We start from the raw sequence: 17499 nt of genomic DNA, 5'->3' as shown, positions 1-17499 counted from the left end.
AGTGTTGCACACGAGGTGTCCCACTATCGAACAGCTAGTGGTAAGCATCAGCAGGCTGTGTTGAAGATGATGTGTTTGGGCGACAGCAGACACACCGCGGAGGTACTTGGCGACTACTTGCAGCGACAAACTGAGTCATGGCTGGGCAGTCTACATCTTGAGGCAGGCAAGGTAGTTAGTGATAACGGCCGGAATTTTGTGGCAGCCATAGCCCTTTCAAAACTCAGACACATACCTTGCCTGGCTCACACCTTGAACCTGGTGGTGCAGTGCTTCCTAAATAAATATCCGGAGTTAACAGCCCTGCTCTATAAGGTGCGAAGACTGTGCTCGCACATCCGCCAGTCGCCTGTACACTCCAGTCGTATGCAGAAGCTGCAGCGATTGCTCCACCTTCCCAAGCACCACCTAATTATCGACGTTGCAACAAGGTGGAACTCCACCCTGCAGATGGTTGAGAGGCTGTGCGAACAGAGGCAGGCTGTAATGCATTTGTGGGAGGATACAAGAGCAGGCAGTTTGAGGGCAGACATGGAGTTGTCGGGTGTGCAGTGGTCAAAGCTGAAAGACCTATGTAAAGTCCTTCAGTGTTTTGAGGAATGCACACGGCTGGTAAGCACAGACGACGCCATCATAAGCATGAGCATCCCACTTATGCGTCTGCTCATGCAAACTTTGACGCACATTAAGGAGCAGGCGTCTGCAGCCGAGGAGGAAGAGGAAGAGAAGGAGGGAAGCCTTGATGACAGTCAGCCATTGTCTGCTCAGGGAACTCTCCTGGAGGAGGTGGAGGAAGAAGAGGAGGAGGAGGATGATGGGGATGATTATTTAGGGGAGGAGGATGCTTCTCAGGGGGCAAGAGAAAATGTTGGCGTGGCAAGGTCAGGTACAGGGTTTGTGCGTGACTGGAGGGATGTTGATTTGCCAGAAAGTGCTCCTCCACCCAGCACTCGCAGGGCATCATTGACACCTGGAAGATTGGCCCACATGTGTGATTATGCCTTGCAAATCCTACAAAGGGACCCCCCCTCATTGCCAAAATGATGAACGAAGATGACTACTGGTTGGCCAGCATCCTGGATCCACACTATAAAGGCAAATTTCAAAACATCATGCCACAGGAGAACCTAGAGCTAATATTGGCTAACAAACAAGCAACTCTGGTAAACCATTTGTTTGAGGCATTCCCAGCACACAGCAGCGGTGATGGTTCTCCCACGAGCCGTAGGGGGCAACATGGTAGAGATGTTCGTGGTGCACACATCCGAAGTGGCATTGGAGACAGGGGTTTCACGACCATGTTGTGGACTGATTTTTCAAGTACCGCTCACACGACTGGTAATACTGCATCGATTGAAAGTGACAGGAGACAGCAGTTGTCAACTATGGTTACAAACTACTTCTCCTCCCATATCGATGTTCTTCCTCACAGGTCATTCCCCTTTGACTATTGGGCCTGTAAACTGGACACCTGGCCAGAATTGGCACAATATGCCTTACAGGAGCTCGCTTGCCCTGCTGCTAGTGTGCTATCCGAAAGAATCTTCAGTGCTGCTGGATCAATCCTGACAGAAAAAAGGACCCATCTGTCTCCCAAAATGTTGATGATCTAACCTTCATTAAAATGAACCATGCAAGGGTTTCAAAGGATTTTGTCCCACCTTCCCCTGCTGACACATAGGTTGCCAGAAAAATGGTTCGCTTTTATCTTCCTCTTCCTTGGACTTCTCCAATTCCTCCATTTGCAGCTGCTGAATGTCCAACATCAACATATGCCATTTTTTCAACCTCCCTAACTGGGCTGCCTCCCCCCCAGCGCCGGGATCACCACCTGGCGCATGCAACCCGTGCGAGTGCCGTTGCCCTAGACAGGTGGGTGGGCCCACTCTTCGGCAACGGCACTGGCAAGGGTCCCTCATAGTACAATCAAGTGTCTCTCACGGTGGGGGTGCACACCCGTCGTCAGACACACCGGCGTACTATGAGGTGCCCTGTTCCAGTACCGCCGCCCACGAGTGGGCCCCCCCAGCTTGCTCAGGGCCCCAGCACTTGCAATACTTACCTCTCCCTGCTCCACCGCAGTGTAGTCTGGGCTGTTAAATCCTTCACTGAGACTGCCACTACAAATTTGGTGAACTGATAGATGATGGTTAAGACGTAGCTATGCCCTGTCCTGCTGGGCTCTATCTTCAGATGATCAATGGCTTCCATTTGTTATGGACGTCAACTCACAATGAAATGCAGTGGTGGTTTATCTTCAGCTTTCACAGTTTTCCTACTCACAGACGTGTGACATTCCTGCCCACATTTTTAAATGTGTCCTCTCATGCCAATCCAATATAATTGCCTACGGCCTGTGGCTTCTGTCTTTTGCACTCCAAAGTTACCTGACAGATCATGATAGGCAGTAAGGACCATGTCTACATCTCTCCCTGTGATCACAATTTGATGGAGATGAGTAACAGTGATGGAATCCACGGTACTGCGATACAGCAACCCTTTCTTCACAAAGAACTGCTTTCTCTGTCTCCACAGACAAAGTAATTGAGGGTCAGCATCGCCTCTGAGAATTCTCCCAGGAGTTTTTCCCGTGATTAGTAATTCCAAAATTTCTGCAATCACTCGACTTTCTGTCTGTACTTGTATCCATCTCGTTTCCTTTTGCGGAGAGTCTGGACTGTCTTACTGAGACTGAAATATATATGAATACATTGCCCTTTTTCTACTTTTTAGATTCTTGTCTAATCCATACTGAGGCTGTGAGTGTCTTTGTCGGACTCCGGAAATATACACGGAGATTTTTAACATTTAAAGTATGCTATATATACCTGTTATCCGGTGATACTGTACCCTTTCTCAACTTTCTGCAATCTTGTCGAATCCATACTGGGCCTGAGACCATCTGAGTCTGCCTCCTGATATACAGACATAGATTTTTAATGCGCAAACTATGCTATATATACCTGGTATCCGGTGATACTGTACCCTTTCTCAACTTTCCACAATCTTGTCGAATCCATACTGGGCCTGAGACCGTCTGAGTCTGCCTCCTGATTAGAGATGAGCGGTGTTCGAGTCGAACTGTTTGCCAAGTTCAAATTCGAGCTGTTTTGGGCGGTGTTCGAGCCATTCATCGAACTCGAACACTTTGCTTAAAATTCGGCTGTTCGATGTTCCGTTCGATAATGGTTCGTTCACCAAACGCGTAACTTTATTTTCACATTAATAATGGTTTTCAATGTTAATAGACAGTTTCATAGCATAGTAGCGGTGTCTGGTAGCCAGCGGTGTAGTACACCTGTCAAGGAGCTACACCGTGTGTGTTTCTAATAATTTTTTACCGCATCTTGTCCAGAAAATCCTTTTGGGCCTTGTAGCACTGTCTGCTACTCAGCAGAGGAGCCCACCCTTGAACCTAGCTATGCCGCCTGTTTATGATAGAACCAGTTTTTGACTGCATTTAGCCCAGTTACTACTTTGGGCCTAGTAGCTGTGTCTGCTACTCAGCAGAGGAGCCCACCCGTGAACCAAACTGTGCCGCTTGTTTATGTAAGAACCATTTTTTAACTCCATTTAGCCCAGTGAATACTTTGGGCCTAGTACCTGTGTCTACTGCTCAGCAGAGGAGCCCACCCGTGAACCTAGCTATGCCGCCTGTTTATGTAAGCACTGTCTGCTACTCAGCAGAGTTGCCCACCCATGAACCAAGCTATGCCGCCTGTTTATGTAAGAACTGTGTGCTACTCAGCAGAGGAGCCCAGCTGTTAAGCAAGCTACAGCACCTGTGGTTTGGACACTTAATTTTTTCACATTCTTACTGGAATGCCAGTTAGGCCTAATTCCGGAATTCCGGTTGACCTGCACTTACTGGGAAATCCTCGTTCGCGGGGAAGAATTGGAATCCCAGATCCACATCACTAACGGGGTTTAGCAGGTTATCCGCACCTGTAAGCGACACACGCTGGTCCTTTCAGTGTAGCGCACGTGCAGCCCCGGACATGTAAGGGCATGACAGACCTGTTATTGCTCGATCCCGCGTGCCAGAGCCTCGCGTGTCCCTCTAGTAAGCTGGACGCGGACCGTGGGGGCATGCCGGAGTCTCATTCGTTAACGGAATTAAGCTGACAAATCGCTAGCACAACTAAAAACGGCCATGCACCACCACCCACAGAATCGACAAAGCTTGCAATCTGTCCATCCTTCCCGTGGCTAGCATGGTTGAGGTTGCCCGTGTGGAGTCCAAATAAGCCGCAGGCTACACTCCAGGTGGTGCCCTTCTGGACTTTCCTTTAAGGTTCAGCTTTGCAACCATACTGCCCCAGGAAACCAAACACTTTGCCTTCATGGACGCTGTTCGGAGGGTCATGGGAAAACGCCGCACGATCGGCAGTTGGCATAATTTATGGTGGGAAGTCCGACGGTATATGATCGTCTTCGATTTTAGAATTTTAGAATTTTTTTATTTTAGATTTTTATTCCAGCCTTTCTTGACTTTATAAGGGCATGACATGCCTATATCTGTGTCTCCTCCTCCTCCTTTTACTCCTCCACCTCTTTTCTATATGTAGTTGCCCTTTTCCATATGTTATTTGTGTCTTCTGAGCATTTTGTCTGCTTTGGGACACCTTTTAAGGTGTTTTGTATGTGTTTTCTATGTGTTTGTGTTTGCCTGCCATTGTTTTCAATGGGGTTCGACGGTGTTCGACGAACATTCGATGAACTTGCCTCCTGTTCGACGATCCGAACTCTAACACTAGCGGGGTGGCTCAACACTACTCCTGATATATAGACGTACATTTTTAATGTTTAAACTATGCTATATATACCTGGTATCTGGTGATACTGTACCCTTTCTGCCAGAAAGTCCTCCTCCACCCACCACTCTAAGTGTATCATTGACACCTGGAACATTGGCCCACATGTGTGATTATTTCTTGCAGATCTTCTTTTTATATTATGGTGTGATCCATTCTGAGTGTGTGAGAGTCTGTGGGTTACTCCTGTAATTTATATATAGATTTAAAAATTACCCCAACACTGTATACAGCTCTACGCTTGTAATACATTACCCATTTACTGCTTTTTATATTCTGGTCTAATCCAAACTGACCAAGTGAGAGTCTGATTCTGACTGTGGAAATAAATACCGAGATTGACAATGACCCCTACACTGTATACAGCTGTACGCTTCAGATCCATTACCGTTTTACGGCTTTTTATATTGTGTTGTAATCCATACTGAGCCTGAGAGCGTCTGTGTCTGCCTCCTGAAATATATATGGAGATTTAGAATGTTTAAACTATACTATACCTGCTATGTGACTATACTGTACCCTTTTTCTACTTTTTATATTCTATTCTAATCCATACTGAGCCTGTGAGTGTCTCTGTGTGACTCATGAAATATATACAGACATTTGCAATTATCCTTTGACTGTATAGAACTGTACGCTTCTGATACAGTACCATATATCTGATGTTATTTTGGGTACATTTTCTCCAAAATTTGGAAGTATGGTGGAAGAGGCCGCGGACATGGGCGTGGGGGGGCCAGCTGGTACTGATAGTAGTGGTGCATCTGCTGGTAGTGGCAAAAGCACAATAGCAGCTAAGGGAGGAGGTGTTGAGCCTGCGTCATGGTCTGGCTCCGGAAGGCCTGGAAGGCTACCTTTTCTGGGAGTAGGTTAACCGCTTTTAAAGCCAGAGCATCAGGAAATGGTTTTGGCTTACATTGCCGAAACAGACTCCAGCTAATATGCCCTCCTCTTCTGAAGTTTCAAAAAATGCAAGCACTGAGTCATCAAGTGCTGGCTCCTGCTCAGAAAGAACCCCTTTCCTTGTGTCCTTCACCCCACCAAATGTGAATGATGCAGAAGGCCACACTTCACATTAGTCCATGTAGCTTCACATACCATGCCTGGGTTATCAAGTCAAATCGTGAATTCCTCAGTCCAAGATGAATCTGACATGGAGTGTGGGTCGCCAGCCAAGGCAGTGGGGTTAATCGGTACAAGACCGGTGTCTCAGAGGGATGTGTCACGGTGGTGGTGACCTGGTCCGTGGCCCTGGGCGTCCATGCAAAGGGGTGAATAACGTTTATAGGTGAATGATACGTGACACCACCTGTGGTTTCTGATCAGATTGACCAGCGCTGCAGTGTTGCTTCTCTGGGACAGATGTTGTGGTGCAGCTAAAATGTAGAAGCCCTGCACAGGTAGGGTCGTAGTCGCAGGGCAGATGAAAGAGTTGGTAGATGGTGTGCAGTGCAGGATGTAGCAGAGCTGTGCGCCAGGCGCAGGAGAAAGATGACAGACACAGTCGTGCAGTTCCTTTACCTGTACTTGGTAAGTGCTGTCCAGGACCCAGAGTACAGATGTAGAAGGAGTTGGTCAGCCTGGAAGCAAATTTGGAATTCTCTCTCTGCAGATAGGTAGTGAGGGCTCCGTTCTAGCGCTTATCTGAGGTACTCGCAGTACTGGGTTCACTGAAGTTCCCCCTGTTGACTCTCTTTTGGAACTTTCTCGTATGACAGGCAGCCGTAGCCTTTTCCTTCTGGCTCACACACGTCGCTGCTGGGGCCTCCGAGCCTTAGTTGGGAACAGAGCATTTACAGCTGCTACTTCCTCCGGTTTCTGCTGCAGGACCGTCAGTGTCCCTACAAACTCGGAGACCGGAATCCAGACCATGCGCTCCAGCTAGGAGTGAGCCTTAACTCTGCTCATCCTCCAGCTCCCCTTCTCACGTCCACACACTTCCCCTTCCCTTCACAGACTGCCCTAACTTCCCTCCTCCCGACCACAGAGAGCAGCTCCTCAGCAGTCAGGTTCAGAGCTCTCCCTGCTGGCCTGGATTGGGAACTGTGTTGTGTGTTGGTTTAACTGCTAGAGAGATCCTTCGTTGCTCCCAAGCATGACATCACACTCCCTAGGAGGAAGGTAATGCCACTGTGGCGACCGTACTCCTGGGGGCGCCACAAGTGCACTGATGCCCAGCCACTGTCAGATGATTCTGCTGGTACATTGACCCAGACCACTACATTCCCCTCGCACTCTACACAGCCAGAATCTGACCCTGATGAAACTCAAGTTCCCCTTCCCGCATACTATACCACCTTACACGGTGACAAAGAGGAAGGTGCAGATGAAAGTGCAGGTTCCTTGAGCAGGTGGGGGGGCATACTCATGGGCGACGGTACTGGCAGAGGGCCCCTCATAGTATGCAAGTGTCTCTGCCGGTGGGAGGGCCCACCTGCCGTCAGACACACCGCCGTACTATGAGGGGCCCTGTGCCAGTGCCGTCGCCAACGAGTGGGCCCCCCTTGCTTGCTCAGGATCACAGCACTTGCAAAGTTGAAACACCTCTCCCTGCTCCACCGCCGTGACGTCTTCCGCGTTTCCTGACAGTGACATTCTGGTCAGAGAGCACGATGACATCATGTCTGTACGCCCTCTGCCTAAACAGTCCAAGTGCAGAGATATGGAAGATGGGGACAACGAGGAGTCCAGAGTACAGGGATTCCCTAGCGAGGAGACTTATTTAATTGTTTTAAATGTTGGGAGCAAATTTTGGGGAGCACTATACTCTGGAGAATTATATATGGGGCCCACCATACACTGGAGCATTCCAAAGGTGGACATCAGACACTGGAGCTGCATTTACAGGGCCTATTATACACTGGAGTATTAGAAATGGGGCCCATTATATATGGAGCATTATTTGGGCCCATAAGACACTGGAGCATCATCCATGGGGCCCATCATATACTGGAGCATTGTAAATGGGGCAGATTATATTTGGAGCATTATTTGGACCAGTCGTACACTAGAGCATCATCCGTGAGGCCCATCATATGCTGGAGCTTTCCAAATGGGGAACATCAGACACTGGAGCAGCATTTATAGGGCCCATTATACACTGGAGAATTAGAAATGGGGCCCATTGTATATGGAGCATTATTTGGGCCCATAAGACAGTGGAGCTTCATCCATTTGGACCAACATATACTGTAGCATTATGTGGAGCTCATCATATACTGTATCGAACATTATATGGGACCAATGATTCTGTATGGAGAAATATATGGGCCTCATTACTCTGTATGGCGCACTATGCGGTGGCCATAATACTGTATGGCGTAATATACTGTCCGTTTTTGGAGCTATTGGAGAATTTAAAATGGATATCAGTCATGTGATGTAAGAAGTGAAGTATTTTTCATTGTGCTATACCGCTATTTCTCTGCCGTATCAGAGGATCATGAATTGTGGCATGTGTTAAAGGAGCCCAGGGACACTCTTTGGCCCTGGGCCCACGAAAATCTGGAGCCAGCCCTAACCTCCCCACAACTTTAGCCAAATAACCCCCAGTTTTCAATGCCTAACTATTATTATAAAGTAAATTAAGGTTGACAAGCTTAAGTAATAAGAATTGATGTTTTTGGCATTAAAATGGGCACTGTAGGTGTGTTTCCTGTCCTCCACTGACTGCCGACATTTCTTCCCCATTGACTTGCATTGGGTTTCGTGTTTCAGTTGGCCTTCAACTTTTCACTATAATCGGCGGATTGCGTTCGACTCGACTTTTGCGAAAGTCGGGTGGTCCGAACCCAACTCGACCCGAAAAAAGGGAAAGTCGCTCATCTCTAGTGGTGATCTTCATTTTGTTGGAATCTGCAACAAAGTCTCCAACACAGATGTGAATAAGGCCTTCAAGGCTAAAACTATCTCTGCTACTTTTGCGCATAATGGGATCTATATAAATCCATATGATGGGCGCTACCTGCCACAGTCAGGCTTCCTTTTATCAATTTACCTAAACAGCATCCGAAGCAAAGTAGGGGAGTTGGAGTTTTATTTCAGCAAAATGGAACGTCAGCCTCCATAAATAGTTTAAGACAATGCTTAAATAAGATAAAATTAAATTATATGTACACTGTTCCACCCTAGGTCACCACCAGTAACCTAACCAGTTTGTTAACTATGGTTTTAACCACTAATCAAGTCAAGACTAATAGTTTTGCGGAAATAAATATGATAAATAAAAGGAATTGTGATATTGCAGTATATAGGATCAGACAATCACAGGCTCAAATCCCCTAGGGAGACTAAAAAATTTTAAAAATAGTTTTAAAAATTAAATAAAAGTCTAAATCATCCCACTTTTCCCCATTCAACATTAAAGAAATGAAAAAATTCAACATTAAAGAAATGAAAAAATAAACATTATGCCAGAAAAAGTCAGATCCCATCAAAATAGAACAGCATTTAAATTGCGAAATAAAAAGAAACAATCAAATGTCAAAACTGCCATTTTTCGCTCATCACACTTCACTAAAAAGAAATATAATAAAAGATCAAAATGTTATACAGTATGTAGCCCAAAGATTTCAATAAAAACATTAGTTCTGCACACAAAAAAAACAAGCCCTCACCCAGCTCCGTGGTAAAAAAAAAAAAAGGTCTCAGAAAATGGTGACAATTTTTCCCCACAAAAGGTTCAAATTTTTTTAACCACTAACATATTATGTGTGTATATATACACTCACTGGCCACTTTATTAGGTACACCATGCTAGTAAGGGGTTGGACCCCCTTTTGCCTTCAGAACTGCCTCAATTCTTCGTGGCAGAGATTCAACAAGGTGCTGGAAGCATTCCTCAGAGATTTTGGACCATATTGACATGATGGCATCACACAGTTGGCGCAGATTTGTCGGCTGCACATCCCTGATGCGAATCTCCCGTTCCACCACATCCCAAAGATGCTCTATTGGATTGAGATCTGGTGACTGAGGAGGCCATTTGAGTTCAGTAAACTCATTGTCATGTTCAAGAAACCAATCTGAGATGATTCGAGCTTTATGGCGCATTATCCTGCTGAAAGTAGCCATCAGATGTTGGGTACATTGTGGTCATAAAGGGATGGACATGGTCAGCAACAATACTCAGGTAGGCTGTGGCGTTGCAATGATGCTCAATTGGTACCAAGGGGCCCAAAGAGTGCCCAGAAAAAATTCCCCACACCATGACACCACCACCACCAGCCTGAACCGTTGATACAAGGCAGGATGGATCCATGCTTTCATGTTGTTTACGCCAAATTCTGACCCTACCATCCGAATGTCGCAGCAGAAATCGAGACTCATCAGACCAGGCAACGTTTTGCCAATCTTCTACTGTCCAATTTCGATGAGCTTGTGCAAATTTTAGCCTCAGTTTCCTGTTCTTAGCTGAGAGGAGTGGTACCCAGTGTGGTCTTCTGCTGCTGTAGCCCATCTGCCTCAAAGTTCGACGCACTGTGCGTTCAGAGATGCTCTTCTGCCTACCTTGGTTGTAACGGGTGGCAATTTGAGTCACTGTTGCCTTTCTATCAGCTCGAACCAGTCTGCCCATTCTCCTCTGACCTCTGGCATCAACATGGCATTTCCGGCCACAGAACTGCCGCTCACTGGATTTTTTTTCTTTTTCGGACCATTCTCTGTAAACCCTAGAGATGGTTGTGCGTGAAAATCCCAGTAGATCAGCAGTTTCTGAAATTCTCAGACCAGCCCTTCTGGCACCAACAATCATGCCACGTTCAAAGGCACTCAAATCACCTTTCTTCCCCATACTGATGCTCGGTTTGAACTGCAGGAGATTGTCTTGACCATGTCTACATGCCTAAATGCACTGAGTTGCCGCCATGTGATTGGCTGATTAGAAATTAAGTCTTAACACACAGTTGGACAGGTGTACCTAATAAAGTGGCCAGTGAGTGTATATACATGTGTGTATATATTGTGATGCAGTGACCCCTGTGACAGCTAGGGGGCGCTGTATGGGTTATGCACACAGGCATATCCATTGTGGTAATGGAGAAAGGATGACTGGTAGGGTTGTAAATAGCCGAGATGAATCACAAGGGTGGGTGCCTTGTGATGGAAGCTGAAACATGTTGATCAGCAGAGGTACTGCTGAGGTTTTGTTACAGTGTGTATTGGGAAAGCTTCTAGGTGACTTGGTGAGATGGGTGGGACTAGTCACCTACAAACCCATCCAGGGGCGTGGATCTGAACGCCCAGGATAAAGCCTGCATGTGTCTGTGTGAAATAGGACCAGTGATGAGGTCATAGCCATGTGAACCACCGGTGGGCGTGGTTACGGACCATATAAGGTGACCAGAGTAGGTCACAGGGGGAGAGTGCTTGGATCTGATTGGTCCATGTGGAAGGTCCCGGAAGACCACGTGTGAGAGCAGCGTCTGTGACAGTCTGCATTTGGGGAGCCACTGTCCGGCTGTGGTTCTGGAACCGTGAGGTGGCCTAGTTAATAAGGCACTGTCCGGAACGGTGAGCCCAGTGCGGCCGCTCCCCTGAGAGAAAGGACTAAAAGCGAGTCAGCATCTGGAGCAGGAGCTCCAAGAGGTAACCCGGATAGGGGGAATTAACTGAGAGACTGTTGAGTCTGATTGCTGGACGAAGCACAGCCTGTGTGAACACAGGGCTACGAGAACGGAGCTCCACTATGACCATTTGTTTGGTCTGCTGTAAGACTGATATAATTTCCTCATGCTGCCATGGTTTATGCCGTATACAATAAACCGTATGGACTGTGTTATGTGAAAAGCCTGTGCCGGACCTGGTTTATTTGCAGCCAAGTGAGTGTCCCTCAATACCCTCAGTGAGCGCTACCTTACAATATATATATATATACATATAGACTTAAACTTGATATTGTTGTAACCATACTAGCATACAAAATCGTACTACAGGGTCACTTTTACTGCGCAATGAAAAACAAAACCCAAAAAACAATGATGGTTTTGTTTCACCCCACTTGGGGTTTTTTGCTAATTTTTTAGTACGTTACATTATAAAATCAGTGGTGTTATTCAAAACTACAACAAATCCTACAATAAAACAAGCCCTCATACATGGTTATGTGTATGGAATAGTAAAAAAGTTATGGGTCTCAGAACAAGGGGAGGTGAAAGCAAAAGCACAAAAAAGAAAAAACGTCAGATTCTTAGGGGGTTAATACATATAATGTCAGTTATCTGCAACTATCGTGTATGGATTATAAATAAATGATGGCAGCTCTTTAATATCCAATATCACTAAGTAGTCAATTATGTTATTAGTTAAAATGTAACGCAAATTGTCTCTTCAGAGAGTAAGAGGACTAGAACTCTTGTGCTACCTATAGGAAGTAGCAATCCTAAAAGTCAATATCGACCCTCTAGCAAGCCTTGTCACTTGACTTAGGATAAAAGCTGAAACAAAAATCTCAATTTGAAGACACTGTGTTTCAGGGTATTGCCCCTCATCAGGGCAAAGTGTGAGATCTGGTTTGGCTAGGTGAAAGGCGTCTGACTGGGATCCAAGGGGTAATGTTTCTCCTTGCAGAGAGTGACATGTTAAGCCTGACATGCCAAGGGGAGGAGACTTAACCATTGCAAAGCTCCTATGGGAAATATGCACATTGACTCTTCAGAAAGGAAGAGGGCTAGAACTCTAGGGCCACCTATTGGAAGTAGCATTCCTAAAAGTGATTAAAGACCCTCTAATGAGCCTCTAAAATGTAACAAACACATATCTATGGTTAACCCAGATAGATCCTTAATGATATTATCTTTATTTAAAGGAGCTCTGTGATGACCCTCACCTGTTTGTAGATGGGATCAGCCATCATGATTTGCATCAAGGCAAGCTGGGAAACTGCTGGTTTGTGGCTGCTTGCTCCTGTCTTGCTCTGAGAAAGACTCTTTGGAAAAAGGTACCAATAATACATGTACTATCCATCCAAATGTCTAGATATAAAAGATAGAACACATTTGCTTTGCAGACAAGGTCAATAATCTTTTGTTATTTACTCATGTTATTTTACTGTTTCATAGCTCATTTGTACTTGTACTCTAGGTTATTCCACAGTGGAATAAACAGGAATGGGATCCAAAAAGACCACACAGATATTCAGGAATTTTCCATTTCCAGTTCTGGTGCTTGGGAGACTGGGTCGATGTTGTAATTGATGATCGTTTGCCAAGCGAAGATGGGAATTTGATCTACTGCCATTCTAATGTGAAGAATGAATTCTGGTGTGCTCTATTGGAGAAGGCGTATGCCAAGTGAGAACCTTCTAAATCTCATGATGTGAATGCTGAAATAGATCCAGGGTTCTTCTGAAAGCCAAAAAGATTCCTAATGCTATATTTCTTTCTGTAACAACTCTGGCTTTGGCAGGTGAAATCCATTATTTAGTTATTGTATCAAATTTACATCCATTGCGCGCCTGCATTTGGATTAGGTCTGTATTGCTTTTCACATTGTCCCTTTAATCAGTGTGGCTCAGTATTGAAGATAATTTTTGGAAATGAACTCACTACTTGTGGCTCAGAATGGAAGCTAGTTTTTGGTAATGAACCCACTACCCTACTTCTGCTACTGTATTAGGCCATTGTGAAATATTGACCCCTGATGTATGCTTCTCTGCAGGTTGGCTGGATCATATGAAGCTCTTGATGGTGGCAGCACAGCAGACGCCATCGTGGATTTTACAGGAGCAGTGGCAGAAAGCATTGATTTATCAGATGGCAAATACAAAGTTAATATAAGTGAACAAACAAAGTTGTTTGAAGAACTTTTGAAAGTTTATAAAAGAGGAGGACTGATATGCTGTCACCTGAAGGTATTGTAATGATTTAAATGTTTGTGGCGACAGCAGCATTATAAGTTTTGATACCAAGTCCTATTATAGTAAGCTCTTTTTTTTCCAATTTGGGGAGGAGAATTCGAGGAGCTCTTTACTGCAGGTTATTTATTAGTAGTAGAATAACAAGTTTCCAAAGATTACATAAAGAGTATAAACTCTTCTAGACAATAATATCTCAAAAGCTTCAGGCCCAGTCCATCAGTAGGTAGAACACAGATGTACAGCGTAGGGATATTTTGCTCTGTTTTATATGGCAGATACAAGCTTAGTACTGTTTTGGTATTTCCTATAGACTTTACTGAAGGTTTACATGTTACAAACTAAGAAAAAATGGAGTGCAGAAAAAGCCGACAGAGAATAATAAAACATGAATTTTATTAAAGTACCGCATACAAGTTGTAAAAATGCACAATAAACAACCAATATTGAGGAAAATATAGAGGAGACATGAAGGTAGGCAAAGAGGGGAGAGGAAAAATCAAAGTCTGACAAGGGGACGCCGGAAAATAAGTAAATACCTAATATGTGATTAAAGGCAGCAAAAGATTGGTAAGAAGTAGTAAGCAGCATATATGCGGTATCTTAAATACCAAAACCATATGCTGCAACAGTGAGTAAAGCTTGCTTACCCATAAGTAGTAACGACTCCCTCTGCCCTCACAACAGAAATGATAAAAAGTATGAGACAGACTAAAATATAACACATTTTATAAATTAGTGTGTAGTCTGGATAATAAGAATATATTCCATTGTTTTCAGAGTGCCATGGATACAGTCCAAAAGGGAAATATAGAAATAAAATAATTAATAAATTACTTTCTCTGTGCCGATTTTGATTTATCACTTAACAGCTTTTCTCGATAGTATACAGTTGTGGCCAAAAGTATTGCCACCCCTGCAATTCTGTCAGATAATACTCAGTTTCTTCCTGAAAATGATTGCAAACACAAATTCTTTGGTATTATTATCTTCATTTAATTTGTCTTAAATGAAAAAACACAAAAAGAATTGTCCTAAAGCCAAATTGGATATAATTCCACACCAAACATAAAAAAGAGGGTGGACAAAAGTATTGGCACTGTTCGAAAAATCAGGGGATGCTTCTCTAGTTTGTGTAATTAACAGCACCTGACACTTACCTGTGGCACCTAACAGGTGTTGGCAATAACTAAATCACACTTGCAGCCAGTTGACATGGATTAAAGTTGTCTCAACCTCTGTCCTGTGTCCTTGTGTGTACCACATTGAGCATGGAGAAAAGAAAGAAGACCAAAGAACTGTCTGAGGACTTGAGAAACCAAATTGTGAGGAAGCATGAGCAATCTCAAGGCTACAAGTCCATCTCCAAAGACCTGAATGTTCCTGTGTCTACCGTGCGCAGTGTCATCAAAAAGTTTAAAGCCCGTGGCACTGTGGCTAACCTCCCTAGATGTGGACGAAAAAGAAAAATTGACAAGAGATTTCAACGCAAGATTGTGCGGATGTTGGATAAAGAACTTCGACTAACATCCAAACAAGTTCAAGCTGCCCTGCAGTCCGAGGGTACAACAGTGTCAACCCGTACTATCCGTCGGCGTCTGAATGAAAAGGGACAGTATGGTAGGAGACCCAGGAAGACCCCACTTCTTACCCCAAGACATAAAAAAGCCAGGATGGAGTTTGCCAAAACTTACCTGAAAAAGCCTAAAACATTTTGGAAGAATGTTCTCTGGTCAGATGAGACAAAAGTAGAGCTTTTTGGGCAAAGGCATCAACAAAGGCATCAACATAGAGTTTACAGGAGAAAAAAAGAGGCATTCAAAGAAAAGAACACGGTCCCTACAGTCAAACATGGCGGAGGTTCCCTGATGTTTTGGGGTTGCTTTGCTGCCTCTGGCACTGGACTGCTTAACCGTGTGCATGGCATTATGAAGTCTGAAGACTACTAACAAATTTTGCAGCATAATGTAGGGCCCAGTGTGAGAAAGCTGGGTCTACCTCAGAGGTCATGGGTCTTCCAGCAGGACTATGACCCAAAACACACTTCAAAAACCACTAGAAAATGGTTTGAGAGAAAGCACTGGAGACTTCTAAGGTGGCCAGCAATGAGTCCAGACCTGAATCCCATAGAACACCTGTGGAGAGATCTAAAAATGGCAGTTTGGAGAAGGCACCCTTCAAATATCAGGGAACTGGAGCAGTTTGCCAAAGAAGAATGGGCTAAAATTCCAGCAGAGCGTTGTAAGAAACTCTTTGATGGTTGCCGGAAGCGGTTGGTCGCAGTTATTTTGGCTAAAGGTTGTGCAACCAAGTATTAGGCTGAGGGTGCCAATACTTTTGTCTGGCCCATTTTTGGAGTTTTGTGTGAAATGATCAATGTTTTGCTTTTTGCTTCATTCTCTTTTGTGTTTTTTCATTTAAGACAAATTAAATGAAGATAATAATACCAAAGAATTTGTGTTTGCAATCATTTTCAGGAAGAAACTGAATATTATCTGACAGAATTGCAGGGGTGTCAATACTTTTGGCCACAACTGTAAGTATAGAAGGCATTATCTATAGTCACTCAGGAAATAAGCAAGAAAAGACAAAAACAAGCTTCAGGATAAAGTGTGATTTAAATACTTCCAGCCACATTATGACTAGATTTGCCTGGCTGCCCTCAATACAAGTGAATTGAGAGGAGTCGAGCACGTCTAGTGAGTATGTGAACACATGTAAGCATATTGCATACTTGCCATCACATGACCACCTGCTCCCACCGGCAATACCGGTGCATGCTAAGAGCATGCGCACTGAATGCTGTTAGGATTCAGAAGTCTGCAGTCACTCTGTGAATGACTACAGAATTTTATCAGAAGACCTGACAACCCCTTTAATGTTTTCCTTAATTCAGCAGAAGTGCACACATTTACCAATATGCTTTTAATTTTAGAAGTTAGAAAATATAATCGAGAACATTCATATATGTGCAGACAAGTCTTATACTATACATATAAAGCTGGTTTGATATGTGAGCTCTTTATACATGTGCTGATCTGATATTATCCTACTGTCTCCCAAGGCTGTCTCTGCCAAAGATATGGAGGCAGTGACTCCAATGGGACTTATCAAAGGACATGCATATTCGGTGACAGACATAAAGAAGGTATCTTTGGGAGAGAAGACCCTTTGCTTTGGAAAGACCTCCAAACTTTTCATGATCAGAATGAGGAACCCATGGGGAAAGAGGGAGTGGAGAGGCGCATGGCATGATGAGTATGTAAAATGTAATTAGCATGATTTACTAATATAGTGCAACGCATGGAATCAGGTTTGGACTGGCCCACAGGAGATTCCTCAGGTGGGCCCCACTCAACCTAAAGTTGGCACAATACATTTGTTTCACAATGTACAGACTAGGGCAGCATCTCATCATTCATTTAACAAACTACTCCATATATTATATAGAAACATAGGCAAACTTGTGAATGATGGTAATGTGACATTTGCATGTAGCTGAGCAGTGGGCCACCAGAGTCAGTGTTATTGGTGGGCCCTTGACACTCCAGTCCAGTAGTGCACACAATACTCCATAACCACTGCTAGTGACCATTCAATTTCTGCATAGCCATTGCTAGAATATGGTACTGACAAATGCTAGGATGGGGAATTGAGCAGTAGAGGTATATAACTTTATTTAAGACAGATGTCGCAATCTTTGAGTCCTGCCAAGAGATACAGAAAACTTTATACCTTGCTAAGCCGCTTGCATACAAGTTGGCAGAGACAATGGATCCCAATCCACGGCCCTTACTGTTCTTTATCATGCATGCCTAAAGGAACTTTCTTCCA

General features: G+C 44.4%; 1 protein-coding gene across 1 annotated transcript in view; it reads left to right on the top strand.

Annotated features, from left to right (window-relative positions):
* Positions 1–17499, top strand: part of CAPN6 (calpain 6) — a 209345-nt gene that overhangs the window by 142253 nt on the left and 49593 nt on the right. Inside the window, exons 3-6 of the mRNA XM_073547659.1 lie at positions 12619–12750; positions 12894–13102; positions 13470–13662; positions 16730–16923. Coding sequence (XP_073403760.1) covers positions 12619–12750; positions 12894–13102; positions 13470–13662; positions 16730–16923 — 728 coding nt within the window. The remainder of the gene's footprint in view (positions 1–12618; positions 12751–12893; positions 13103–13469; positions 13663–16729; positions 16924–17499) is intronic.

The sequence above is a fragment of the Dendrobates tinctorius genome, unplaced genomic scaffold, assembly GCF_039654945.1.
Source record: "Dendrobates tinctorius isolate UK_male_01 unplaced genomic scaffold, ASM3965494v1 ptg000154l, whole genome shotgun sequence".
Classification (NCBI taxonomy): Eukaryota; Metazoa; Chordata; class Amphibia; order Anura; family Dendrobatidae; genus Dendrobates; species Dendrobates tinctorius.
This window is presented reverse-complemented; position numbering and strand designations above follow the sequence as displayed.